This window comes from Phascolarctos cinereus, unplaced genomic scaffold (genome assembly GCF_003287225.1).
Source record: "Phascolarctos cinereus isolate Bilbo 61053 unplaced genomic scaffold, phaCin_HiC Scaffold_4;HRSCAF=312, whole genome shotgun sequence".
Lineage (NCBI taxonomy): Eukaryota > Metazoa > Chordata > Mammalia > Diprotodontia > Phascolarctidae > Phascolarctos > Phascolarctos cinereus.
The window spans coordinates 661,382,685-661,409,728 of record NW_027555847.1 but is presented as its reverse complement, the minus strand read 5'-3'; the positions used below and the strand labels follow the sequence as shown (position 1 = coordinate 661,409,728).

At 40.4% G+C, this 27,044-nt stretch overlaps 1 protein-coding gene across 2 annotated transcripts in view; it reads right to left on the bottom strand.

The window, feature by feature from the left end:
• The window catches only part of LOC110203429 (putative adhesion G protein-coupled receptor E4P), a 43,106-nt gene extending 21,747 nt beyond the window's left edge, over positions 1–21,359 (bottom strand). The window contains exons 1-8 of one of the 2 annotated variants that reach the window (XM_078153953.1): positions 21,182–21,359; positions 20,969–21,029; positions 20,507–20,664; positions 12,287–12,331; positions 11,638–11,760; positions 5,493–5,630; positions 4,408–4,436; positions 2,196–2,358 (exon numbers count right to left, since the gene is read on the bottom strand). In XM_078153953.1, the coding sequence (XP_078010079.1) occupies positions 2,196–2,358; positions 4,408–4,436; positions 5,493–5,630; positions 11,638–11,760; positions 12,287–12,331; positions 20,507–20,537 (529 nt within the window). In that variant the 5' untranslated portion in view covers positions 20,538–20,664; positions 20,969–21,029; positions 21,182–21,359. The remainder of the gene's footprint in view (positions 1–2,195; positions 2,359–4,407; positions 4,437–5,492; positions 5,631–11,637; positions 11,761–12,286; positions 12,332–20,506; positions 20,665–20,968; positions 21,030–21,181) is intronic. The other variant, XM_078153954.1, reaches the window with a different exon arrangement.
• Between the last annotated feature and the right edge of the window lie 5,685 nt (positions 21,360–27,044).

Below are 27,044 nucleotides of genomic sequence, written 5' to 3'. Positions count from 1 at the left end.
CACAAAGCCAATAGCTTTAGAAACCTCCTGAGCGCTAGTTGGGGGAGGCACCAAGACCACTTGTGGCACTAATGATGCTTCACGCGCCAGTGTGAACTATGACCCCTGTCTTCAATTCCTTTTTGATTTGGTTTGGTCTTTGAACACACTGGGCTAAGGCCAGGTTGCTGGCTTTGATCTGTGTGAGGTGAGAATGAGAATTGCATATGAGAATAAGCATAAAGATGAGCATTGAATCTATGAGAACTGAGGAGATCACAAAGTGGAGAAAAGAAGAGAACTCAGGACAGAGCCCTATGGGACACCCACCTTTAGTGGGTGTGACTTGGATGAAGATTCAGCAAAGGAGACTGAGAAGGAGTAGTCAGACATGTAGGAGGAGAACCAGGAGGGAGCCGTGTCATGAAAACCTACAGAGAACCTAGTATCAAGGAGAAGAGGGTGATAGCCAGTGCCTAGGGTTGCAGAAAGATTAAGGATAAAATCTATGAGATAAGACCATTGGATTTGGCCATTAAGAAATAATTGGTAACTTTGAAAAGCACAGTTTTGGCTGAATTATGAGGCCAAAAGCCAAAATGCAGAACACTGAGAGAGGGTGATAAGAAAGGAAATGAAAGCATCTACTGTAGACAGCTTTTTCAAGGTTAGCCACAAAAGGGAGGAGAAATATGAGACAAAGCTAGTGGAGATGGATGGATCAAGTGAGGGTTTTCTGATGATAGGGGAGACTTGGGCATGTTTATAAGCAATAGGGAAGCAGCTGGTAAACACAGAGAGATTGAAGATTAGTGAGAGAGTGCAGATGATAGATAGATGGAGCAATCTGCAGAAGAAGACGGGATGGAATGGGACCACATGTACATGGGTTTGCCCCAGCAAGGAGAACGCCCACTTCTTTATTTGAAACCAGGGTGAAGAAGAAGATAGAGGTGGAAAGCATCCAAATGATGTGAAAGGGGGAGGGAAGAACAGGGATGTCTTCAAAAACAGTCTCAATTTTTTAATGAAATGAGACAAGATTCTCAGTTGAGAGGATGTGTCATGGAAGTTTGAGAAGGGATGAAAAGATCTGGAAGAGCCTTTGTGCTGAGTGGGATAGCAAATCCTTTGGGGAGGTGTGAAAAGATTGTTTTGCCAGAGTGAGACAGTTAAGATTATGTAATCTAATTTTGCAGTCATCATGGCTTCCTGATTTTTCTCCATCTTTCTTCAGTCACCTGTGACAGCTTTCCTGTCTCTTGTTAGAAGACTCTCATTTGTAGGTTTTCTAATAGACAAGTGAAAATGCAACATTTAAAAGAAACTTGCCCAGTCCTATGACTTTTCTCAAGAACAAGATTATCAACAAAACGAATGACATCAGCCACTACACCTTGTCAGTTTAGAAACACACAAAACATGAAGAACCATCCTCTTGCCTGTTATCTCCAAATCAGCCTGCCTAAGTTCAGAGAAATTAATATCAAAAAGGTTGGCCACAAATCAGCTGATTTTTTAAACAATTTTTTGTTGTCATTTAGTTGTTTCACTCGTGTCCAAGTCTTTGTGACCCCATTTGAGGTTTTCATGGCAAAGATACTGGAGTGGCTTGCCATTTCCTTCTTCAACTCATTTTTCAGATGAGGAAACTGAGGCAAACAAGGTTAAGTGACTTGCCCAAGGTCACACAACTAGACTGAGACCAGATTCTTTTGAATTCAGGAAGAGAAGTCTTCCTGACTCCAGGTCTGGCACTCTTTCCATTGCGTCACCTAGCTGAAAACCATCTACTTGTAGAGCGAAAAGTATAAATTGCATCTGTAGGTTTAATTGTAGAGTTGGCTGACTGACTGCCCTGATGAAATCACAGATCCTCAGAACTATTAAAATAAATAAATAAAGGCCATTGATAGGGCTTGGTGGTGGAGAGAAATTTTACTTCTCCTCTGATGCCTCTTCATGGTTTCAAAGTAAGCCTGGGTTCTGGAAGCTCATGCCAGCACACTCAAGCCAAAAATGCTCTGAGTATCATCAGGCAATGGGCTCTGCCTCTGTGGTCCAAAAGTCAATCAAATGAAAAGCATTTATATGCATTGGGCAGTGTGCTGACCACTCGCGGTGCGAAGAAAGACAGAATCGTGGCCCCTGCTCTCACAGAGCTCTTGGAAGAAATGGAAAGTTCTGATGAAGAAATCTGGGTGGCTTTCTCTTACCTACAAAATTGTCTGGCGTTTGTACTCCGTTGTTAAACTTAAATGCACCTTCTAATGCCGTGATTTCCATGTTTTGAAGCAGATTGGTGGCTGAGAGGGCAATGGTGCTTTTGTTTCCACTGAAGTATATATCATTAAAGATACCTGGAATATTTTCAGAAATCTGTGGCACCATTTGAGGGGGGGAAAAAAGAATAAAACAAATAGTTACCTAAGAACGGGCACCCAGGAAGCCCAAAATGATGATCAAGATAATGGGCTTAGAAACTTCTCTCCTCTCTCTGCCTCTGTCTCTGTCTCTTTTTCTCTCTCTCTTTCTCTCTCTCCTCTGTCTCTCTTCCCCACCGCCTTTCTCTTTCTCTCTCTGTTCATCACCTGAATGAAATAAAATGATTCTATGAAGCCTCCTCACATCAGGAAGGCATGAGAGGGAACAGTGCAGCAATAGGTATAAGCTATCTGAGGGGAGGCTGAAGGAAATTGTAGAAGTATAAGGCTAATATGCCTACCCCACAGCACTTCTCTTCATGGTATCATTGAGCTTTGGAAGGTGCTTTAGGAATCATCTAGTCCAGGGGCGGGGAACCTGTGGCCTCAAGGCCACATGTGGCCCTCTAGGTCCTCAGGTGCAGCCCTTTGACTGAATCCAAACTTCACAGCACAAATCCCCAAGGGAGAGGTGCCGAAGCAGGGAGGATTGGTTCTGTTCTGAGGGTCTGAAGAGAAGAAAGAGAAGAGACTAGTGTAGAAATGAGAAAGTGAAAGGTCGGACTTCCTATTCTCATCATTGTAGTACAGCAGAAGAAGGAAGGGATTGGGAAGGGGAGAGTGCATCAAATGAATATCACTCTGATCTGAAATGGACAAAGGAGGATTGAACACACACACACACACACATACACACACACACACATACATACACACACACACACAACACACACACACACACACACACACCCCACCATCATCAACACCATCAACAGCAACTTGATGTAAAAATACATCCAATTCAACAGGAAAATAAGCGGAATGGGAGGGGGCAGTATGGAACGGTTAAAGGGAGGGTAATACTGGAAAAAACATAGTCATAACCAAAATACACTTCTTAATCCTAAAGGGGGAATTGAAAGGAGTAATAAAGAGAAAAACAACTAGAATTTAAGGGGTCACCTTAGATTTCCTCTTAAACTATTGGAGAATGGCTGAAGAAATTGTGGCATATGAATTAATGGAATGTTATTGCACCATAAAAGGGGGAGAGGGAAAAAAGATGATTTCAGAGAATCTTGGATAGTATGAACTGATACAGAGTGAAGTAAACAGAACTAGAAGTACAATTCATATAGGAACAGCAACATTGTAAAAAAAAATAACTTTCAAAGACTCAAAAATTGGTCAATGTCTCCAGAGGATTTACAATGATGTAGTCTTGTTACTTACCTCCTGAAAGAGAAGGTACAAAAAGAGATATACATTTTTGGACACAACTACTGTGTGTATTCATTTTGCTTAACAATGATCATTTGTTACAAAGAGTTTTTTTATTTCTTTTATTTAGTTTTTGATAGGGGCGAGGGTAGAGGGAGTTTGGCAATAGTGATTTTGTAAAAAACCATTTTAAAATGCAGACAAAAGAAAAGAAAAAAGTTCAGAAAGAAGAACAGACAAGAGGGATATAAATTAGCTACTTTCAAAAACTCTCCTTCTTGTATGTGTCTTCTTGTCTTCTAATTTATCATATAGGGTCTTTTTAATCAAGAATGGAAATTCACCATTTCATATAAAATTCTCTTTGGGGTCTTAGCTGTGTGTATGGAAGTGTTCTCTCTGTCTCTCTTTCTGTCTCTCTGTCTCTCTATGTCTCTGTCTCTTTCTCTCTCTCTCCCTCTGTCTCCCCCTCCCATCCTTCTTCTCTCTTTTCCTCTTCTTCTCTCTCCTCTCCTGACTCCTCTCCTCTCCTCTCTTTCTCCTCTCTCGATTTTTCTCTCCTTCCCTCTTTCCTTCTCTCTCTTCTTCTCTCTATCCATGTCTCTCTGCCTGGAATAAGTTTTCCTCTGGATGCCTCATTCTGCCCATCTGCCCAGTATGCACCCTGTGGCTCTTTAAAAACACAAATTGTAATGTCTCCACCAATGTTCCCTGCTGTGTCTGTCTTGGTGGATGGTTAACGACATTTTGGGACTATTTCTCAGGCCACAGTTCCTCCACTCACCTGATCGCTGCCTCCAGAAGACGATGTATCTTTTGCAAAAGGGAAGGAGCAAGAAGGTTATCAGTTAGTGAATCTCAGCATTGGAAAGGATTCAAGGTCAGCTAGTCCAACCCACAACTAAAAGAGGAATCAAAGTCCTTTCCAACAGTCCCAACCAGTGAGCATTAAGTGGCTACCACCTAAAGCCCTTCAGGGACAACAGCACCAATTGTGCAAGGTTTTCTCTTATATTGAGCTAAGTTTTCCTCTTTGCAACTTCAACTATGTTATGCCTTGCTCTGCTGCTGACCCGAGCCAGCCCTTCAAATACTTAGGATTATAGGTTTAGAGCCAAAAAGACCTTTGAGGTCATCGAATCCAACCCACTCATTTGACATGTAAATAAAAGGAAGCCCAGAAAGGTTGTGACTTGTCTAGTGTCACACAGCTAGTAACTGTCTAACATAGGATTCAAATCAAAGTCTTCTAGTCCAGCATTCTATCCATTCTCCCATACTGCACAGCTGCATACAGCTTTCATCACATAGCCCCTGAGTCTTCTCCTTTCTGCACCAAACATTCCCAGTTCCTCCAATCTACCTTATATGGCATAGGATTCTTCCTACTGGTTGCCCACTTCTGTATACTTTTAGGTTGAGACATTTGCTATTGCCCTCATATCAAGCTTGTTGCATTTCTTACAAATAGCAGCTAGGTAATAGCTAGCACCTAGATAGTGCCTTAAGATTTGCAAAGCACTTTATAAATACAGCCTCATTTGATCCTCGCCACAACCCTGGGAGGTAGGTACTATTATTATCCCCCTTTTACAGATGAGGAAACTGAGGCTGAAAGAAGTTAAGTGATGTGCCCAGGGTCACACAGCTAATAAGTCTCTGAGGCTGGATCTGAACAGAAGTCTTCCTAACTCCAAGCCCAGCACTTTTTACCACTATGCCACCTAGTTACCCCATGGAGCAGTCTGACAAGGAATCAGACCTCCTTGTTCTCTGAGCCTTCCCTCTAAACCTCATCTAAGCTCTTATAAATCCTGAGACTGGCCACATTTTCCTAATACAGTAATAAAGAAAACAAAGAGTCCTTACCAGGACAGGATTTGAAAAAACTAAGGAATGCATGGATTATGTAGTTTGAGCTGTAACAGCTACATTCATAACTTCCATCTCTATTGATACACACTTCATTTTTCCTGCATGTATCACTGTCATGACATTCGTTAATATCTGAAACATGAGAGGGAACACGTTATCATTCCATTCATTCATTTAATCTGCCCCTTCTTCTATCCATCTATCCTTCCATCCATCCATTCTTTTACCTCTCTCTTCATCCATCCCTTCATCTATCCATTTATCAATCTATCCATTCATTTATCCATTCATTCACTCAATTCATTTAACCAGCATTTGTGAAACTTTTGCTTATGTGTCAGGTCCTAAGGATACAAAGATAAAAATAAAACAACGGTTCCTGACCACAACCTGCTTCTATATCACTGGGTGGAAACCACATACACATAGATGAGTTGATATAAAATATATACAAAGAAAAAACAAAGTAGTTTTGCCACAGAAATCTCAGATGACAGCATTTGAGGGGAGCCTTGAGAGAAGCTAGAGGGTCAAAGGACAAGATGAGAAGGAAGTGCATTCCAGGCATAGGGGAAATGCTACCCAAAAAATGGAGGGCATGTTATATAGAGAAAGTAAGCTGGATTGAACTGGAACCCAGAGTATGTGAAGGACAGTGCTGTGTAACCAGTCTGGAAAGACAGTTTGGAAATAAGATTATGCAGGGCTTTAAATACCAGGCAAAGAAGTTTGCCCTATATCCTAGAAGCAATAGGGAGCCATTTAAGCTTCCGGAGGAAGAAAGTAACATGGCCATACTTGTGCCTTAGAAATATAATTTGCCACTGTACAGATGACGGATAAAGAGGGGAGCTATCTGAGACAAAGATACCTTTTAGGAGGGGTGATGAGGTCCCGAAATATAGTGATAGATGTGAGAGCGGAGAAGAGACAGGAGACAACAATATCATGGAAATAGAATGAATAAGACAGCAACTGACTGAATATGGGTACAGAGGGGGAGTGAGGAAGAGAGGAGAGTTAAGAGAGAGGGAAATTTAAAGATGATACCAACATTAGATGTCCTGTAGGATTACTGTTGGGAATGAGGTGAATGTTCCCTAAATGACTGTGATATAGCCTTGCTATTGTCTGCTCCAAAACCCAGGAGCACATTCAACCCCAGACTCCCAGGATGAACCCCAGATTCCAGGATGAGCAAGTGATCAAGAGAACATCCTTTCCCCTAGATTTCCATATCTAATTAGTTCCCCCCCTTTTTTTTATCTACAGGCCTAAACTCTGGCTTTCAAACCTAGAAGAGGTTCCCATTATAATCACTTGACCTACATACTACCACCTTATCCTGAAGGAGAAAGCTCTGTGGCAAAAGAGCTGATTAACAAGGAAAATGAAATTGTGAAGATGGTTTGGGGGGAACTGCGGAGATGAAGAAGAGCCTGAACTCGGGCGTGGCAAAGTTGGAGAATTTGGGAGAGTCTGAAGAACAATTGGAAGAGAAATATTGCAGCAGAAGGAAGAGGAGGACTCTTTCTAAAGGAGAAAAAGACCCAAAGAGAAGATAGATAACTATGGGGGAAAGAGAAGGCATGTAGTTTGCAAGTAAGAACATTTCAGTAAAACAAACTGGTAGGATAAAAAGAATTTCGTGAGAGAAAGGAAGCAGAGTTGGGTGAGACTATCAAATTGTTAAGGGTTGACAAAAGGGAGTAAAAAGAATGAAAAAAGGTAGAGGTAGAAAGTGAAGAAAGGGGACTAACTCCCGAAAAAGGAGTCAAAGACAATAAAGGTTTAAAAAGGGTAAAAAAAAATATATTATCCAGTAAGAATAGAGTCACGTGATCAGGAGGCTGGCAGAATGATTGTTTTTTTACACACCTCTCCAACCTCAAGAAACCCCAAAAAAAAGAAATAGACCCCAAATATGTAATAATTCAAGCTGAATTGACAAGATGGAAATCGTGACCATCTGCACAGAAGTCTCATAAAATAATAGCAGAAAACTTAAACACTTAAAGTGCCCATTGATCATTCCAATTCCCAGCCCCGCCCACACTCTGGATGCAGCCAGCACAACCTCACAATCTGATATTCCTTATATTTAATTGACATCATACTGTATACCACAGTAAGTTTAAAGAGGGTTTGCTATTGTTCAGCCATTTTTCAGTTGCGTCCAACTCTTCATGACCCATTTGGGGTTTTCTTAGCAAAGATACTGGAGTTGTTTGCATTTCCTTCTCCAGCTCATTTTATAGATGAGGAAACTGAGGCAAACAGGGTCACTCAGCTAGTCAGTATCTGAGGCCAGATTTGAACTCATGAAGAAGAACCTTCCTGACTCCAGGCCCCCATACTCTATCCACCACACAACCTAGCTGCCCCTTCAAGTGGATACATGACCTAAATATAAAAAGGTTATGTCTTTTAAAATGTGGAAGAAAATTGTTGGAAGTGCCTTTCACAAATGGCTAAATGGAAAATTCTTAATCAAATAAAGGATAGAGGAGAACATAGAAGTCTAAGAAACAGACAAATTTCATTACATGAAGGTAAAAAGCTTTTGCTTGAACAAAATACAGCTCAGATAATAAGAAAAATGATTGATTGGGGGAAATATTTCTGTTGAATATCCCCAATTTTAAGGAATGAAAACAAATATATAAAACCAAGAATTATTTTCCAATAGATAAGTAGTCAAAGAATGCCTACATATTTCTTAAAAGAATTGCAAGCTATTAACAGCTATAGAAAAGATTGCTTTAAATAATTCATCACAAAAATGCAAATTAAAGTAATTCTGTGGTTTTCCTTATACCCAGTGAATTGCCAAATATGATGAAAATGTAAAACTAGGCCATGTTGCTGGGGTTATGGGAAGACAGATGCACTAATACACTGCTAGAAAATTCTCATCTGCCAAACATTTTTACCCCAGGGAAATCAAAGAGCAAGACAGGTCCTACATAGACAGAATATTCAGAGCAGGAATTTCTGTTGCAGGAAAGAATTGTAAATAAAGTGGCTGCTCATAAATTGGGGAATGGCCATACAAACTGTGTTGCATGAATGTAATGGAATATTTTTGCTTCATAAGAAATGACAGTTCAGAGTTGGAGTTCAGAGACATATGAAAAAGATTTATATGGACTAATGCAGAAAGAAGAAAGTAGAATCACAAAACAATATGCACAATGACTATAACAAATTCAAATGCAAAAAGGACAATAAAATTAAACTAAGTGTATCTACCAAGCAAAATACCATAAAGAGAGCTATGAATTAGGATGAGAATTGCTGCTGAGACCATTAGAAGTTCAAAGGAGATAAAATCCAAGAAAAAAAGCTAGTACTGAAGCCTATGACCTCAAATTTCTATATACAAATGCACACAATTTAGCCAATATGCAGGATAAATTATAGGTCTAAATGCAAGGAGGCCAATCTTACTTTACAGGCATCACTGAGACCTGGGGAATGAGACTCCTGATTGGAATGTAGTTCAAGTTGGGCATACATTATTCAAGAGAAATAGTGATGGGCGTAAGGCAGATACATAGCACTGTACATTAAGATTTATGTACTCAAAGCCAGGAACTTGCAGGGAGAAGCATGATGGAATGCATTTGGGTGAAGATAAGTGGAGGAAAAACAAAAGCAATTCTGTCATTGGAGTAATTCCAATCCTGCCTAGCCAGAAAGAGATGCAGAATTCAGGAAGCAAGTCACATGCCTAGCACAGAGCCATGATGTAATAATGATAGGGACTTAATTATTCTGAAATCGGCTGGAACGCCTCTGTGTCTCCCTGTCTCTATCTCTCTTAAAAACTAAGCATTTTTCACTTGACTTAATGCTCATTTCATCCTTCAAAAAATGGAGGAAACAAGGGAGAAAATCAATTTTCAACCTGATTCTCCTCAACAGGAAGGAACTCTTTGTTGGCTTGTAAAGCACAGGATCCTTGTGGGAAGTGAGCACTTCCTCTTTGAAATGGTAATACAGAAGAAAAGGAATGCTGGCATAGTCGGACATGTACTCCAGATTTTAACTAGCCATCACTTTCTAGCTAAGAGGATGATGCTCTGAGCTTTCCAGCACAGAGACTGAACTAGGACCTAGGACTATATACACAAAAGAACCTGATTTTGTGCACAAAGGAAAATCTTAACCACCTAAAAAAATGTACCACCTGACTGCCAAAGAAAGAACTTCCTATTTATTCTGGAAATAATAGGGAGCCACTGGAGTTTACTGACTAAGAAGAAGTTGGTATGGTCATATCTATGTATGCAAAACAGTGCAGCCAGTGCTATAAAGTATAGCCAGGGAAAGAGTGCCATCAGGAAAGAGCTAGATCTCAGTGAGGTCCAGAATATGGAAAGGATCAAGAAAGAAATAGACTTAAGAAAAGGTTTAGAATTATGAAGCAAGCCTTCTAGAAAGCGTAATAGAAGGGTCATGGGGTAGAGGAAAGGATGGGGGAGGTGGCAATGAGGGAGAGGGGAGCTGGGGTTGGGAAATGGTATTTGCTCATCAGTAGTTGTTCAGAATCATTAGCATGGAGAGAGTAAAAGGAAATGGGAGTGTGCAAGCAGTAAGCAAAGAATCCCTACAAAGTATTTGTGAATAGGGAGATGTCCATGGAGGGAGATGGATGATTAGACAGTTCAAGGGCTATGCTGCATGACAAATTGATGAATGTGGAACTATTTGATGGTTGAACTCAAAGACTAATTGTTAATGGTTCAATGACAATTCAAAAGGACATCTATAGTTGAATCCTCCAGGATTCTGTGATGGGATCTGTGCTGATCAATACTTCGATCATTGGATAGAGTCATAGATGAGTAGGTGACTTATTTATCAAATTTCCTGAGCATACAAAATTCAGAGGAATGTTTTTGATAACACAGACAGGATCCCAAAAGACCATTACATTCCAGAGTAGTGGGGTTAAGCAAAAATAGAAATAGGTTCCTGTAGGGCATATCAACTTGAAAAATGACACATTAACATTATCTATGTTGTATTATATTTTTATTTATTTTGTTAAACATTTCCCAATCACATTTTAATCTGGCTCCTGCTGCCTTCAGAGTTTTGCGGCTCCGCAAACCCACTGTCTATGAATCTGACAGTCTTTACTCTAGAGCATTGGAATGACACTATTAGGTTGAAATTTAATAGGGATAAATCTAAAGCCTTACTCGGCTTCAAAAAATCCACTTCACAAGTGCAATAGATAGATACATACTCAGACAGCCGTTTCTCTGAAAATGATGAGGATTTCCATAGACAGCAAGCTCAATGTGATCAAGGCAAAGAAGGCAGCGTGATCTTGGGGTTTAGCATCTAGGAATAGGAAACTGGTAATCCCTACAATGCTGCCCTTATCACATTACATCAGAAGGGCTGTGTTCCCTTCTGAGCTCTACAGATTCGGAAGTACATTGATAAACTGGACAGTATCCAGAGGAAGGCAATCAGGATACTGAAGCATCTTGAGTTCATGGCATTTGAGGACCAGTTCAAGGAAGGGAGGATTTTAGTATGGAGAAGAGAAGGCTCGGGGGAGACATTACAGCTATCTTCACGTACTTAAAAGGCTATAATGTAAAAGAGGCAATAGATTGGTTCTGTTTGTCCTCAGGGGAAAGAAACAGGATGGATGGATGGAAGTTATGAAGAGACAAATGTATGGTTGATGTCAGGGAAAACTTCCTGAGCTAGCCAAAAGTCAAATAGGATGACTAAGGAGGTAGTGCCTTCCTTCTGGCCTCAGGTCTTCAGGCAAATGTTGAGTACTCAACCACTTGGCAGTCACACTGGACTCATTAGCCAGTATGGGTTGGAACAGATGGCCTCCAATGTCCCTTCTAACTCTGAAATTCTGTGATTCTGTGACCCGTAAGTGAACCAGGGGTGCTCTGGGCTCCGTCTCAGGAGTCTCCTAGTTGACCTTTCTCCTGAGCTTAATGAGCTAAGTTTCCCATCTCCGTCACCTTATCCTTCTCATTGTATATCATGGTCAGTGAAAAAATCCCAGTTTCTAAATCTCCCATGCCTACTAGCCCTCAACTCCCGCCACCCCAGAAATCTCTGATTAGAAATCCACCTTTCTCAGAATGTTCTTTACCTATGCATCCCTCTTTAGGGTCAGTGAAGAATCTGTCCCCCGACTCAGAAGTATATCCATCCTGGCAGGTACAAAAGGTGCCATTGACACAGCTGGAATGCTGAGGACATTGAGGACAGGAAGCTACAGGAGAAGAGAGACTGTCAGAGGGGTCCCCTGGGTGTAGGGAACAACTTTTGAAAAGTCAGATGGCTTCCATATTGTAAACCCGTGTTCTCAGAGATATTACCAACACAAAAATGAGACATACCCTGGAGAGAAAAATTCATGGGTTACAGAAGTGCTCCATGGACCTGCCATGGAGCAGTGGCCTGGAGAAAGCCATGAAGGTCCACTCTCCATACCTTAGATCCCTCTAATGTTGGTGCTGTGAGGGTCCTTAGAACAGAGGATATGGAATGTCCAAGGTGGAAGGGATTTAAAGATCTCGTAGTCCAACTCCTTTATTTTACAACTGGGTAAAGTTTGTCCAAGATGGGAAGAAATCTGAGGTATAATGGAGTCTGCTAATGATAGCAGGGGTTATTTGTTTCATGTCACAAAGGACACAGAGTCTGTGGCCTATCCTATGAAACAAACTTTTCTTCCTGGTCAAAGAGCCCTTCTCTGGGGTCTGGCACGGAATGGGGCAAGTTCCCAGTAGACTTACCTCTCTGATTCTGAACTGTAGCGGTTGCCAACAGGATGAAGAGCCCTGGAAGAGAGAGAGGTAGAGCTGGACACCAGTAGGGAAGGTGGAATGAGGTCCAAAACCACGTGCATGCCCAGAACATGCCTACTGCATCATAAATTCACAGTATCATAGAATTTCAAAGATGAAAGAGACTTAGGAGGACATCTAATCCAATGCCTACATGAACAAGAATCCTATCTGTTATATATCAAACAGACACTCACCCAGCCTCTGCTCCATGCTTTCCAGTGTGGAAGAACCCAACAATTCCTGAAGCCACCCGTTCCCCTCTGTAGGTCTTTAATTAGGATTAAGGGTTCATAGACTTAGAGGTAGAAGGGACCTGTTACATCATCAAGTCCAAATTAGATAATCAAATGGGATATTTGTAAAATGTTCAGCACAGTGCCTGGCATGTAGGAGGTACTTAACAAATGCTCACTGCTTTCCCCACTCTAGTCTAGCCCCTTAATTTTACAGATGAGAAATCAGAGGTCCAGAGAGGTTAAGAGACTACTGGGTCACACAGCCAGCAAGTGACAGGAGCAGAATTCCAAGCCTGCCCTTCTGCCTGAAGATGTTTGAACCACAGTTCCCCTAATCATTAGGAATTTCCTTCTACAAAATCCTTAATTGGTCTCTTGACAAATTCTGTCTTCTGCCTAAAGTCAGACCCTTCAGGCCTAGCAGAAAGGGTGTAATCCCTTTTCCCCGGGCTAGCCCTTCAAATACTGGGAGACACTTGCCATGTCCCCCTGAAGTTTCTATTCTCCAGAATAAACACCCCCAATTCTTTCAGTTGATCCCCACAAGGCCTGACCTTAAGGCCTTTCACCAGCCTCTTCTCTCTCCTCCTCTGGATGACCGTCATCAAAGAACATCCAGAAAGTGATCCGTAAGACATGACTGCCACTGATTTAAGAGGGAGGCAAGCCTGATGAATGGAGGATTCAATGTCCGAGGACTTGAGTTTGAATGCTGGCTCTTCTACTTCCTGCTTGTGTGACATCTGACAAGTTCTTCCCTTCTTTGGGTCTCAATTCCTACAATTCCTCAATTCCTAAAACAAAGGCATTGGACCAAATGACCTCTGAGCTTCTTTCCAGCTCTGAACCTACAACCCTGAAGTAACTGCAGCACCAACAGCCAATTAGGAAGAAGCTAACTCTGTTTTCCTTGGGGTGAGGGAAGACTAAGAGAGGTAATTACGTTTAACCTCACAGAGTCAACACTTTCTATCTGATATAGGGAAACAGGAACCTTATTGACCATGGAAATCAGGAAATAATCCCCCCAAAACTCAGCTTAGGTCTACATCCTCCAGCAACGAGTTTTAACTCAGGCTACTGGCAAGTAGCCAAAGGGACTGAGCAGATTTGGGGTTTATCTCTCCTCCTGGTCCCTGATCTCCACCTAGAGAAAATCTACAAGCAAAGCAACAGAAACACACAGAATAGAATGGAAAGGGTATTGGGGAACCCAACTCCCGCACTAGCTGTATGGCCATGAAAAAATCTGTTGGACTTCAGTTTCCCAATCTGTAAAATGAGGGTTTGCTTATAATACTAGAAGGCACTTCGTCAATTTTAAAATACAATAAGAAAGTGCACTCTCATTATTACGGCATTCTAGAATTGAAAGGTAGAAAGAAGTCATCTAAGTTAGCCTTTTCATTTTACAGATGAGGAAACTAAATCCTGGAAAGAAATGACTTACCGAAAGTCACATAGGTAGTAAGCAGTACAACTGAGATTGAATCCCACATATTCTGTGTCCAAATTCTGACCACTATTCAATTCAACAAGCACTTATTAACCACCTACTATGTGTACCATGTATTTTGTTAGGTACTAAAGCTATAATGGGAGCAGCTAGGTTGTGCAGTTGATAGAGCATGGGATCTGAAGTCAGGAAGATCTGAATTCAAATATGATGTCAGACACTTGCAAGCTATGTGACCTTGGTTAAGTCTCTTAACTCCTTTTTGTCTCAACCCCTCATCTGTAAAATGTGGATAACCCACTCCAATATCTCTGCCAAGAAAACACCATGAACAAAGTCCATGGGGTCACATAGAGTTGGGCACAACTGAACAACAAAAACATTTACATTCTCATAGGGGCACAGTATGTACACATAAATCTGTACCTACTACATATAAAGTAGGAATAGAGACGGGACCTAAAATCTCATTGATACAAGGAAATTCCTGAATGGGGAAACTCTTTATACTAATGCAGGTCAACATTTCTCTGCAATTTACAGTAGCAGGAATTGCCTCGAGCACTCACAAGTTAAGGGACTTGCTTTAGGGACAGCACCTAAGCCCAGTTCTTCCTGGCTCTGAGGCCAGCTCTCTCTCCCCAGACCATGCTGGCTTTCTTTATAGAATATAGCATAAAACAATTTTGAGAGCCAGAGAGCAGTCACTGGTGGATTAGGAAAGGACTCTCATAGAAGTTGGTACCTATGCTGTACTTTGAATGGAGGCAGGGCTTCTAGGATGTGGACGTGAGAAGGCAGCATTGTCCAAACAAGGAGAACCTCCTATATAAAGCCAAGAAGGTAGGAGATGGAATGATGCATGGGAATACATTAGGCCAGTTCAACCACAATGGAAAATGTGGGAAGATTTCTACAAAGGGAAAGACTAGGAAGGGACATCGGAAGTGGAGGGCTTTAAATGCCAGACTGAAGATACTGTATTCTAGAGGTAATAGGGAGCCATTAATGATGTTTGAGCTCTACAATGTTGAACAAGTTAGATATTTAAAGAGAGAGTCAACAGATGCGGTGGCACATGTGTTTAATCCCTGCTACTGGAGAGGATAAGGCTGGTGGATCATCTGAGTTCAGGAGTTAAGAGCTGCAGCAGGCATCCACATAAAGCTGACAGGTGTCCACATAAAGTCCAGCACCAATATGGCAAACCCCAGGGAGATGGCATTCAGCATGCTGGCTAAGGAGGCGTGAACCCCCTAGATCAGAAGTGGAGCAGGTCAAATTTTCTGTGCCAATCAGTATTAGGATCTAACATGTTACCCCTGGACCTTTAGCCCAGACAAAATAGACTTTGTCCCAGTTTCCAAATAAAGGTTAAGGGGAGAGTAGGATTGAGATTGTAGGAAAAGAAGAATGAGATTGCTGTTCTTCTTCCTTATTACCATCATCCAATGGTCTTTTCTCAGTCTTTATCCTTCTTGACCTCAATTGCGTTTGACACATTGCATTTGACCACACCTTCCTCCAGATTTTCTCTTTATTCTGAGTTTTTAAGACTGCTCTCACCCAATTCTCCTCCTACATCTCAGACCAATTCTTCTGAGTCTCCTTTTCAAGGACCATTGCTTGCCCCTAGAAGTCTACATGACCCTGTTCTGGGTCCTCTTCTCTCCTCTTTCTCCAACCTCCCCATTTATGACCTATGCCCCTCCTATCTGCTTAATTATCATTTCTGTGTAAATGACTCCCAACTCTCCCCATATAGCCCTCATCTCTCCCCTGAGCTCCAGGCCATCTTCATCAGTTGCCTGCTAGACACCTCCACCTGCATGTCCCATTACTCAACATGTCTAAAACTCAACTCACTGTCTTTTCCCTTACCCTGTGTCCTCACCCCCTTGCTTCCTAACTTCCCTATTTCTGTTGAGGAAGCCACCAGCCTTCTAGTCACTGAGGGTTGAAACCCAGAAGACTTCCTCAACCACCTACACCCCCTTACCACCCACTTCCCCAAACAGTTGCCCAGTTTTGTTGATTCTACTTCTTATAACTATCTTCTTCTCCAACTCGGATCACTGCTCACATGGGCTATAATAGTCCTCTAATTGGTCTCGTTATATCCAGTCTCTCCCCTTCTCAATCTATTGCCCAAACAGCTGCGCAAATCGATGTTCCTAAAGCACAGGGTGGATCATGTTACTCCCCTGCTCAAACATCTCCAGTGGCTCCCTCTTACCTCCAGTATGGAATTCTTACTGTGCTGTTTGTCACTTAAAACCCTTCTGGCCCTAGTCTACCTTTCACACCTTCTTACACGTTACTCCCTTTCACACACTCCGTGGTCCAGCCAAAGAAAGGCAAAAGAGAAGGAGCTCACAGACTAATGGGGAAGGAAACATGCGAACAGTAACGTACAGATGAGACACATACAGATTGAATTGGAGATAGTCGGCAGAGGTGGGTGCTGGCATTAAGGCACCAGCCCAGGGATGAGCTCGTGGACTCCCTGAAGCACTTTCCAGCATCTTGAAGGAAGATTTGCTAACAGCAGTTCTCATTTCTCCAGAGCGTTAGAGTTTACCTATGTGTTTTCTTCACTGCAACCCTGTGAGACAGGTAGTGTTTGGGCTCAAATCTCAATTTTACTAAATACCACCTTGTGACAATGAGTAAATCACTTCCCTTCCCCAGGCCTCAATTTCCCCATCTACGCAATGGGAGGAAGAAAAAAGGAGAATATGTGGAAGAAATGATCACTAAAGGACCTTCCCATCCTAAATCTTATGACGCTATTCTTATATCATCTTTTTTGATCTCTACAACAACCTGGAGGGAGAGTGGAGGTAATAATATGCCCACTTTACAGATGAGGAAACTGAGGTTTCTGAAGGTCAAGGAACTTGTCCTTGGTTATACAATGAGTGTGTTTCAGAGCCAGAACTGAAGGACTGAAACCAGGACTCCTGACCCCAGCCCCCAAGGGTTTTACTCTTTCCACTATATATCACAGTGTGTTTTTCTGCTTGTTGACTTCTCTTTTAGGGACAGTTGATTCCAACATTTTAGTTTTAAGTTTTTCCCCCTCTTCCACTTACTTTGGTCATAAGATTGTAGATTAAGAACTAAAAGGAATTTTAGAAGTCATTGAGTCCAACCCCTTCATTTTACAGATGATGCAACTGAGGCACAGAGAAGTCAAGAGACCTTCCTAAGGTCACACAACTAGTAAGTGACTGAAACCCAGGTCTCCCTGACTCCAAGTCCAATGCTTCACTGACTACACTATATGCCACTCAACTCATCAGTCTATTAACTCTTCAAATTGGAAGGGAGGTTACACCCAGATGTCTCATTGTACACAAGTGTAAACTGAGACCAGAGAAGAGAAGAGATGGACTCAAGTCCATAACTCTTCCCTTTAAACTACATTACTTCTAGAGATTATAAGGCTCTACATAGTACATCCCAAGGGCGGGGGGTGGTATCACAGAATAGTAGTGTCAGAGCTAGAGGGAACCATGTGTTCATCTAGACCAGAACTTCTTAATCTTCTTGGTGCCATGGACCCCGCCCCCTCCTGTGGTAGTTAGTCTGGTGAAGCCTGAGGACCCCATCTCAGAAGAATATTTTTAAATGTATAAAAAAAAATTTAAAGCATAGGATTACAAAGGAAACCAATGGCATTGAAATACAGTTATCAAAATATTTTAAAAACGCATTTAGAGAATCCATATCTTATAAGAACCTCTGACCTAGTCCAATGCCTTCATTTTTAACTTTGTCTCAGAGAAGTTAAGTGACTTTCCCCAGGACACTCAGCTAATTAGCGACCCAGGACTAGAGCATATCTACCTCAGTACATAAGATACAGAAGTAGGTACTCAGTGAACGTTTGTTGATGATAGTGATGGAAAACAATCAACCCATTTCCCCTTTCCAAAGACTGTCGATCTTCTCTTTAAATATCTAATGCCTCTAACTCCCTGAAAATGTTATTCCATATATTGAGGTTGAAGAAAAGGGGGCACACTTCTCACAAACAATCTTACTGCTGCCTCATTTGTCTTTTCTAATGACATAAATACTTTCTAGTAGATCCAGCCTTAAAAGGAAGTTGGAAATGTAATTATTTGTGACATTAAGAAACAGTTACCCAGTCAAAACCTTGGTATCATCCTAGACTCCTCACTCCCCTATACCCCTTAGATCTAATCAATCAACAAGTCTTTGTCTCATCTTCAGCAATGTGCTGGTAAATGTTTAACAACCAGTTCTCAAGAGAGTAAATTGTCTGCAAGACACACTTTTAATCTGCATTATTAGCATTTTCTCCATTATTTTTTAAAGTCTGGACAATTAACAAAATAATAAATCAAGTCCTGATTTATAGTATTTGCCAATTTTTCAAGTGTGAATGTGCATACTGAAAATTTAACAATCAGCTCTCTTGAGGCAGTTTGAGCTGGTTCCAACACAGCCCATCTTCTACAATATCATTCATATCCATCCCCTTCTTTCCACTCCCACAACTGCCAGTATTGTCATAGCCTTCTCATTGGTCTCCCAGCTTCAGGTCCCTTCCCTCTCTAAGCCATCCTCTACAAAGCGATCAAAGTGGCTCTGTATGCCTGTGGGTTAAAACACCTACTGGGCTGTCTACTGTTAAAAGCCATTCATAATCTGGTTCCAGTCTACTTTCTAAGACTTACTATACATTACTGCCCTTCACAAGCTCCATGGTCCAGCCAAACTGGCCTCCATGCTCTTCCTCCCAAACAATTCATTTCTCTCTACCTTTACATAGTTTTTCAGCCATGCCTAGCATTTTCTTGCTCCTCACTGGAGACTCTTTGTAGCCCTAGATGCCTTTAAAACCCATTTTAAGTGTTGTCTCCTCCAGGTGGCTTTCCTGATCCTTCGAGTGATTAGTTCCCCCAAGCTCCCCAGTGAAACTGCCTTGTATTCACTTTGTTAAACATGTTGTACTTTGTATACATGTACATGTTCTTTCCCTCATGTAGACTGTAAGCTCCTTGAGGCCAAGAACTATTTTGATTTTGTATTTATGCCCCCGGCACTTAGCAGAGATCCTGGCATATGTTGTTGTTGTTCAGTTGTGTCCAACTCTGTGACTCCATTTGAGATTTTTTTGGCGAAGACACTGGAGTGGTTTTGCTATTTCCTTCTCCAGCTCATTTTACAGATGAAAAAACTGAGGCCAACAGGGTTAAGTGGCTTGCCCAGGGTCACACAGTTAATAAGTGTCTGAGGCCAGATTTAAACCCACGAAGATGAACCTTCCTGATGCCAGACCTGGCACTCTATCCACTGTGCTACCTACCTGTCCCCCCAGCACATAGCAAATTGTTCACAGATGCTTGTTAATTGAATGATTGAGTATTCTGAAAGGTCGTCACATAAAAGTTAGTTTTGCCAGATGCCATGAGCAATGGGGTAAGGGTCAGTGTGAAGAATTGGGATATTTAAGCCTTGGTTTTTCGAAAGCATTAACCTATTATATTACCCTTGTCTTTCCAGCATTCTTGATTATCACAGAGTCCCATGAAACAGAGCATGGGGAAAAAAGACGCATCCCTACAAGGTAGCAAAAAAATCTAAAACTGGGGCTGGATGCCAACAAGGGTAATAGACAGAGCTGGGTTTATTTTCCCTTCCAAAATTTTTCTTGATATGTTTTCTTTTCCCATCACTTCCATTTCAAAATATAGCCTTACTCATACCCCTTTCTGGGGAGCCATACCTTACATGAATGAAAAAGAGACAGAAACAGAGAGGAGGAGAAGGACAGACACACACAGAGACAAAAATATAGAAAGAGAGAGATCGTAGCTTAACAAAATTAAGCAAAGTATGAACTGTATTTGACAGACAAATATTTTTGTTTTCAGAACCATATCCTGAAACAAAGGAACATTTTCTATTCTTCAGGGTCAGCTTGATCATTGTAAGGTAACAAACTTTTTAAGAATGTAACATGATGGCTTAGGCAAATTCTTTCCCTGTTCTGAATCTCAGTTTTCTCATCTATCAAATGAGGAGGTTGGGCAAGAAAAACTCCAATATTTGATTCTCACACTGACATTAATTAGCTGGGCAATGCTGGGCAATTCGCTGCCTTTTCTAAGCCTCAGTTTCCTCTTCTGTAAAGAGAACCCCTAATATTCTAATATAATGTCCTGGCACTGTCACTAGCTAGGTAACCACAGACAAAGTCTTCCCCTGTCTGGGTCCCATTTTTCCCTCCTGTAGAATAAGGATAGAGATATTCATAATACCTGCCAACTATGGTTGTTCTCAGGGAAGCATTTTGCAAACTTAAAAATACTAGAGAAATATCCATTATTGTGTATGATTCCATTTATCAGGAAGTCCATGGAAGTATTGACTAGTTCTCTTCTAATATTACATCACAAGTAAGCAATGTGTATTGTAGAGAAGTAATTTGCCACTTACCCCAAAGAAGCAAGGACCAGCTCTCAGCCATGGTCCCTGGTAGCTGCGGTCTGAAAAGCAAGAGGGAACTATAGCTCCTCTTATCTTCCTCTGATGTTTCTCAAGGGTATGGGTGGGTGGGAGAGGTTGAGTAATATAGTTTGCAGGGCTTCTTTTCACTAATGTAATTGAAATAATACATTAGCAGAGCTAACAACAAGAAAGTATTTTGAGATCTACATGAGGTTCTGAAGACGATGTTTTCATTGCCATTGATTCTAAGGTGAAATTTGAATGATGGACATGGGGATGAGGGAATCAATGCATGGCAGGGCACCACACCCACCACTGCCCAATCCCATGCCATCATTATATTTCAATTCTTTGCATCAGGGAGTACTTCAGTCATGATCTCTTTGTGAGTCTATATCTACAAAGGGCTATGGGAATCATCATGAAGACTGAACCAACTTGCTGACTCACCTCAATTCTGGCCATCTCTAATGTGTATCCTGAAGATGACAACCAGATTGGTGAGGTAACTCTGTGAAATAAATATATGAACTAAGACGACTTGGCACTTCTGGTGCCAAGATGGTGGGGTGAGGAAGGAACCCTCTGAAGGGCTCCCAAATTCCCCTCCAAACAACTAGAAAACCACCTCAGAATTGATCTAGGAGCAGGGAAGGAGCTTACCAACACAGTAAGGAAAGGTCTGTCTCATTGGGGTGGGAAGGGAGCAAGGTGCAAGAACAACAGCAGCAGCAGCCAGCCTCACAGCAGAGGGCCTGCAGTAGGAATCCAATCCTGGAGCAATCACCAGTGAGGTGCTACCCTCCTGCAAACCAGCAGACTCCTAGGTGAGTGAACAGTCAGTGCAGCACAGCACAGTCCCCCCCCAGCGACCCCACCTTCAGCACAAGCCACCAGTGAGGCCTTGACCCCATTGCTGACCAGTAGTGAAGCCTCACCCCAGGGCTGGCCAACAGCAAGACCCCACCTCTGCATCCTTCCAGAAGAGAGACCCAGTTTCCATAGCAACCCAACAGCAGAGCTTCATCCCTGGGGCAGACCAGAAACACAATCTCTCCCCCAGGAACAGTCACAAAAAAGACTCTGTTACCATAGGAACCTAGCAGCAAGGCTCCACCTCTGGAGCAGGCTAGCAGCCAAACCTCACGCCTGGGGAGGCTCCATTCCCCCCCATTACAAGCCAGAAGGGAAGCCTACTCTCCAGAGTAATCAGATAACTTCTGGAGCTCAGTGAAAACCAGCAGTAAGACCCAGAGCCCCAGCACAAAAACTTAGAACAGTGCAGGACCAGAGCCCAACTCTCACATAAAAACATAGAGTCACAAGGGGGAAAAAAGGGCAGAAAAAAATTGAGCACAAAACAAAGAAAAAAAAGCTTAATGATAGAAATATATTATGGTGATAGGCAGGATCAAAGCATAAATTTAGAAGAGGATAATAGTGTCAAAATGGCTACATGAGATGCCTCAAAGAAAGAGGTAGTCAGGTCTCAGGCCCAAAAAAATTCCTGGAAGAGCTTAAAAAGATTTTAAAAAATAAATTAGAGAAGTAGAAGAAAAGTTGGGAAAAGAAATGAGAGTAATGCAGGAGAATCATGAAAAAAGAGTCAATAGCATGGGAAAAGATATACAAAGATTTACTGAGGAAAATAAGTCTCTAAAAAATAGGATTAACCAAATGGAAAAAAAGGAAGTACAAAAACTCACCAAGGAAAATAATTCCTTAAAAATTGTAATTGAGGGGCAGCTATGTGGTGCAATGGATAGAGCACCAGCCCTGAAGTCAGGAGGACCTGAGTTCAAATCCGGCCTTAGACCAAACACTTGACACTTACTAGCTGTGTGACCCTGGGCAAGTCACTTAATCCCAATTGCCTTTAAAAAAAATTAGAATTGAACAAGTGGAAAACTAGTGACTCTATGAGACATCAAGATACGATAAAACAAAATCAAAAGAGTAAAAAAAAATATGAGAAAATGTGAAATTTCTCATTGGAAAAGCAACTCACCCTGAAAATAGATCCAGGAGAAATAATATAAGAATTAATAGACCACCTAAAAGCCATGATTTAAAAAAAAAAAGGCTGGACAACATCTTTCAAGAAATTATCAAACAAAATTCCTCTAATATGTTAGAATCAGAGGGCAAAACAGAAATTTAAAGAATCCACCAATTACCACCTAAAAGAGGTCCCAAAATGAAAACTCTCAGAAATATCATACCCAAATTCCAGAGCTCATAGATCAAGGAGAAAGTAGTGCAAGAAGCCAAAAAGCTACAGTCAGAATTACACAGGATTTGGTAGCTTCCACATTAAAGAACCAGAGGGTTTGGAAGATGATATACCAAAAGCAAAGGAGGTAGGATTACAACCAAGAATCACTTAACCAGAAAAATTGAATATAATCTTTGAGGGCAAAATGGATATTTAACAAAATAGAGGACTTTCAAGCATTTCTAATTAAAAGACTAGAACTGAATAAAAAAAATTTTCCTTCAAATACAAGACAGAAGGGAAACTTAAAAAGATTTAAAAAAAGAAACAAGAAAGAGAAAACATATGATATTCAACAAGATTAAACTGTTTATATTTCTATATGTCAAGATGATATTTGTAACTTTTAACAACTTTATTATTATACGAGAAATTAGAAGTACTATATGTCGACAGAGGGTGTGGATATAAGGTGACTTTCATGGGATGATACTCCAAAGAAAGAAAATAAAGGAGTGAGGAAAATTGTGCTGGAAGAAGAAGAAGAAGAGAGATTGAATGGAGTAAATTATTCCACATAAAAGAGACATGAAAAGCTATTATAATGGAGGAGAGGATGGGGGGGGAGGCTGGCAAGCAACACTTAAACCTTACTCTCATCAAAAATGGCTCAAAGAGAGAATAACATACATACTCAATTGGATACAGAAATCCATCTTACCCTATAAGGAAGTAAGAAGGGATGGGGATAATAGAAAGTGAAGGGGGAACTGATAAAAGGGAGGGTATACTGGAGAAGGAAGTTATTAGAAATAAAACACTTGTGAGGAGGAAAAGGGAGGGGGGTAAGAGAGAAAGGGATATAAACAAGTAAAAAATAGCATGGAGAGAAACACACAGTTAGTTATCATAACTATAAACGTGAATGGGATGAACTCACTCATAAAAAGGAAGTAGATAGCAGAATGGATTGATTAAAAACCAGAATCCTACAATATGTTGTTAATTAGAAGCACATTTGAAGCAGAGAGATACACACAGGGTAAAGGTAAAGCACTGGAGCAGAATCTATTATGCTTCAGCTGCAGCAAAGAAAGCAGGGGTAGCAATCATGATCTCAGACAAAGCAAAAATAGATTTTAGTAAAAGAGATAAAGAAGGAAACTATATATGCTTAAAGGTACCACAGACAATGAAGTCACATCACTACTAAACATATCTGCACCAAATGGCATAGCATTTAAATTTTTTAAGAAGTTGCATGAATTACAGGAGGCAATCAATAATAAAACTATACTAGTAGGGGACCTCAACTATCTCCTCTCAGAAGTAGATATATCTAATCAAAAGACTAAACAAGAGGGACAGGTAGGTGGCACAGTGGATAGAGCACCAGGCCTGAAGTCAGAAGAACCTGAGTTCAAACCAGTCTCACATCAGACACTTGAGACTAACTAGCTGTGTGACCCTGGGCAAGTCACTTAACCCCAACTCACACACACACACACACACACACACACACACACACACAACATACACAAAAGAATTAATAAGAAGTTAAGGAGGTAAATAAAATTCTGGAAAAGTTAGATATGAAAGATCACTGGAGAAAATTGAATGGGAATAGAAAGGAACATACCTTTTTCTCAGTGGTACATGTCACCGACACAAAAATTGACTATGTGTTAGGACTGAAAAACCTCACAACCAAATGTAGAAAAGCAGGAATAGTAAATGGATCCTTTTCAAATCATAATACAATAAAAATTACATTCAGTAATGGACAATGAAAAGAGAGATTAAAAGTTAATTGCAAATTAAATACTCTGATGCTAAAAAACAAGTGTCAAAGAACAAATCATAGAAATAATCAATAATTTCATTAAAGAAAATGACAGCAATGAAACAACATACCAAAATTTGTGGGATGCAGCCAAAGCAGTACTTACGGGAAAATGTATATCTCTAATTGCTTACATCAATCAATTAGAGAAACAGTAGATCAATGAATTGGTCATGCAATTAAAAAAAAAACTAGAAAAACAACAAATTAAAAATCCCTAATTGAACACCAAATTGGAAATCTTGAAAATAAAAGAGATTCATAAAACTGAAAGTAAGAAAACCATTGAACTAATAAATAAAATTAGAAGCTGATTTTATTTAAAAAATAGATAAACCATTGGTTAATTTGATTTAAAAAAGGAAAGAAGAAAACCATATTATTAGTTTCAAAGATGAAAGGAGTGAACTCACCACCAATGAAGAGGAAATTAAGACAATTGTTAGGGGCTATTTTGCCCAATTATATGCCAATAAATTTGACAATCTAAATGAAATAGATGAATATCTACAAAAACATGAATTACCCAGATTAACAGAAGAAGAAATAAAATTTATAAATAACCCAATCTTAGAAAAAGAAATTGAACAAGCCATCAATGAACTTTCTAAGAAAAAATCTCCAGGACCAGGTAGATTCACTAGCAAATTCTAGCAAACATTTAAAAAAAAACAATTAATTCCAATGCTATATAATTTGTTTGTAAAAAATAGGTGAAGGAATCCTACCGAATCCCTTTTATGACACAAATATGGTGCTGACACCCAAACCAGGAAGAGTCAAAAGAGAAAAAGAAAATTAGAGACCAATTTCCCTAGTGAATATTGATGCAAAAAAGATTTAAATAAAATACTAGCATACAGATTATAGCCATGAATCACAAGGATCATACACTATAATCAGGTGGGATTTATACCAGGAATGCAGGGCTGGTTCAATATTAGGAAACCTCAAGAGTTGCAGAAAAAGCTTTTGACAAAATACAGCACCCATTCCTATTAAAAACACTAGAGAGTATAAGAATAAATAGAGGTTACCTTAAAATGATAAGTAATATTTATCTAAAACCATCAGCCAGCATTATCTGTAATGGGGAGGCTAGAAGCCTTCCCAGTACAATCAGGAGCGAAGCAAGGATGCCCATCATCACCTCTATTATTTAATATTGAACTAGAAATGTTACCTATAGCAATAAGAGAAGAAAAGGAAATTAAAGGAATTACAATAGGCAATGAGGAAACAAAACTATCACTCTTCGCAGATGGTATGATGTTATACTTAGAAAATCCTAGAGATTCAATAAAAAAGCTACTTTAACTTATTACAACTTTAGCAAAGTTGTAGGATATAAAATAAACTCACACAAATCATCAGCATTTCTATATATTATCAACAAAGTCTAGCAGCAAGAAATAGAAAGAAAAAATCCATTTAAAATAACTGTAGACAATATAAAATACCTGGAAGTCTACTTGCCAAGACAAAAATATGAACACAACTGTAAAACAGTTTTCACGCAAATAAAGTCAGAGCTAAACAATCGGAAAAATATTAATTGCTCAGAATATGCTGAGCCAATATAATAAAAATGACAATTCTACCTAAATTAATCTATTTATTCAGTGACATACCAATCAAACTATCAAAAAATTATTTTATAAAGCTAGAAAATAGTAATAAAATTAATCTGGAAGAACAAAAACTCAAGATTATCAAAGGAAGTAGTCTTGCAGCATTCAGCCAAAGAACTCACGAACAGAGGGGACAGGGGCAGGACACTAAACTCCTGGGGTGGGAGGAGGCTATACCAGCCTTGAAGGAAAGGGAACCAGCATACAGCTAGGGCCAATGCTCTCACCTCAGAAAGCGCTTGGTGCATGGAATGAAGTTGGCAAAAACTGAGCTGTCCAACATGGGAAGAGGTTGATAGTTTTGTGGTGTGTCCCTTAAGGGATCTGCCGTTAAAGTGGGAGGAGTCAGAAAGTAAACAATAGGAGAATATAGGAGGAAAATAGCTGAAATTACCAAAGATCGCAGGAGGAATACCACGTTTGAAAACCTTAAGCATAAGCAGATGAAACAGCAGGGGAGGTATTAAAACAGAAGGTAAGATTGTCACCAAGACATTTAAATGAGTCCAAATATATCTAAATAGTATTGCCAAACAAGAAACATTGAGCCAACAAAGGAAATTGATGAGGCAGGGGTCCATGTGGAGTCCCCAGAAAACATGGAACCACCACAGAATGCTCCCAAATGGTTCAAGAGAGAGAGAGATGAATTGTAAAAGAAGAATCTATGACCTGCAGAGCAGAAATAATTGGAAGAATAGAAGCCAGATAAAATCAACAAGCATTTATTAAGTAACTTCTGTGTGGCAAGCATTGTGCCAATCACTAGGGACACAAAGAAAAACAGAACAAAAAGTTTCTACTCTCAAGGAGCTCATAGTGAAATGGGGAAGACAA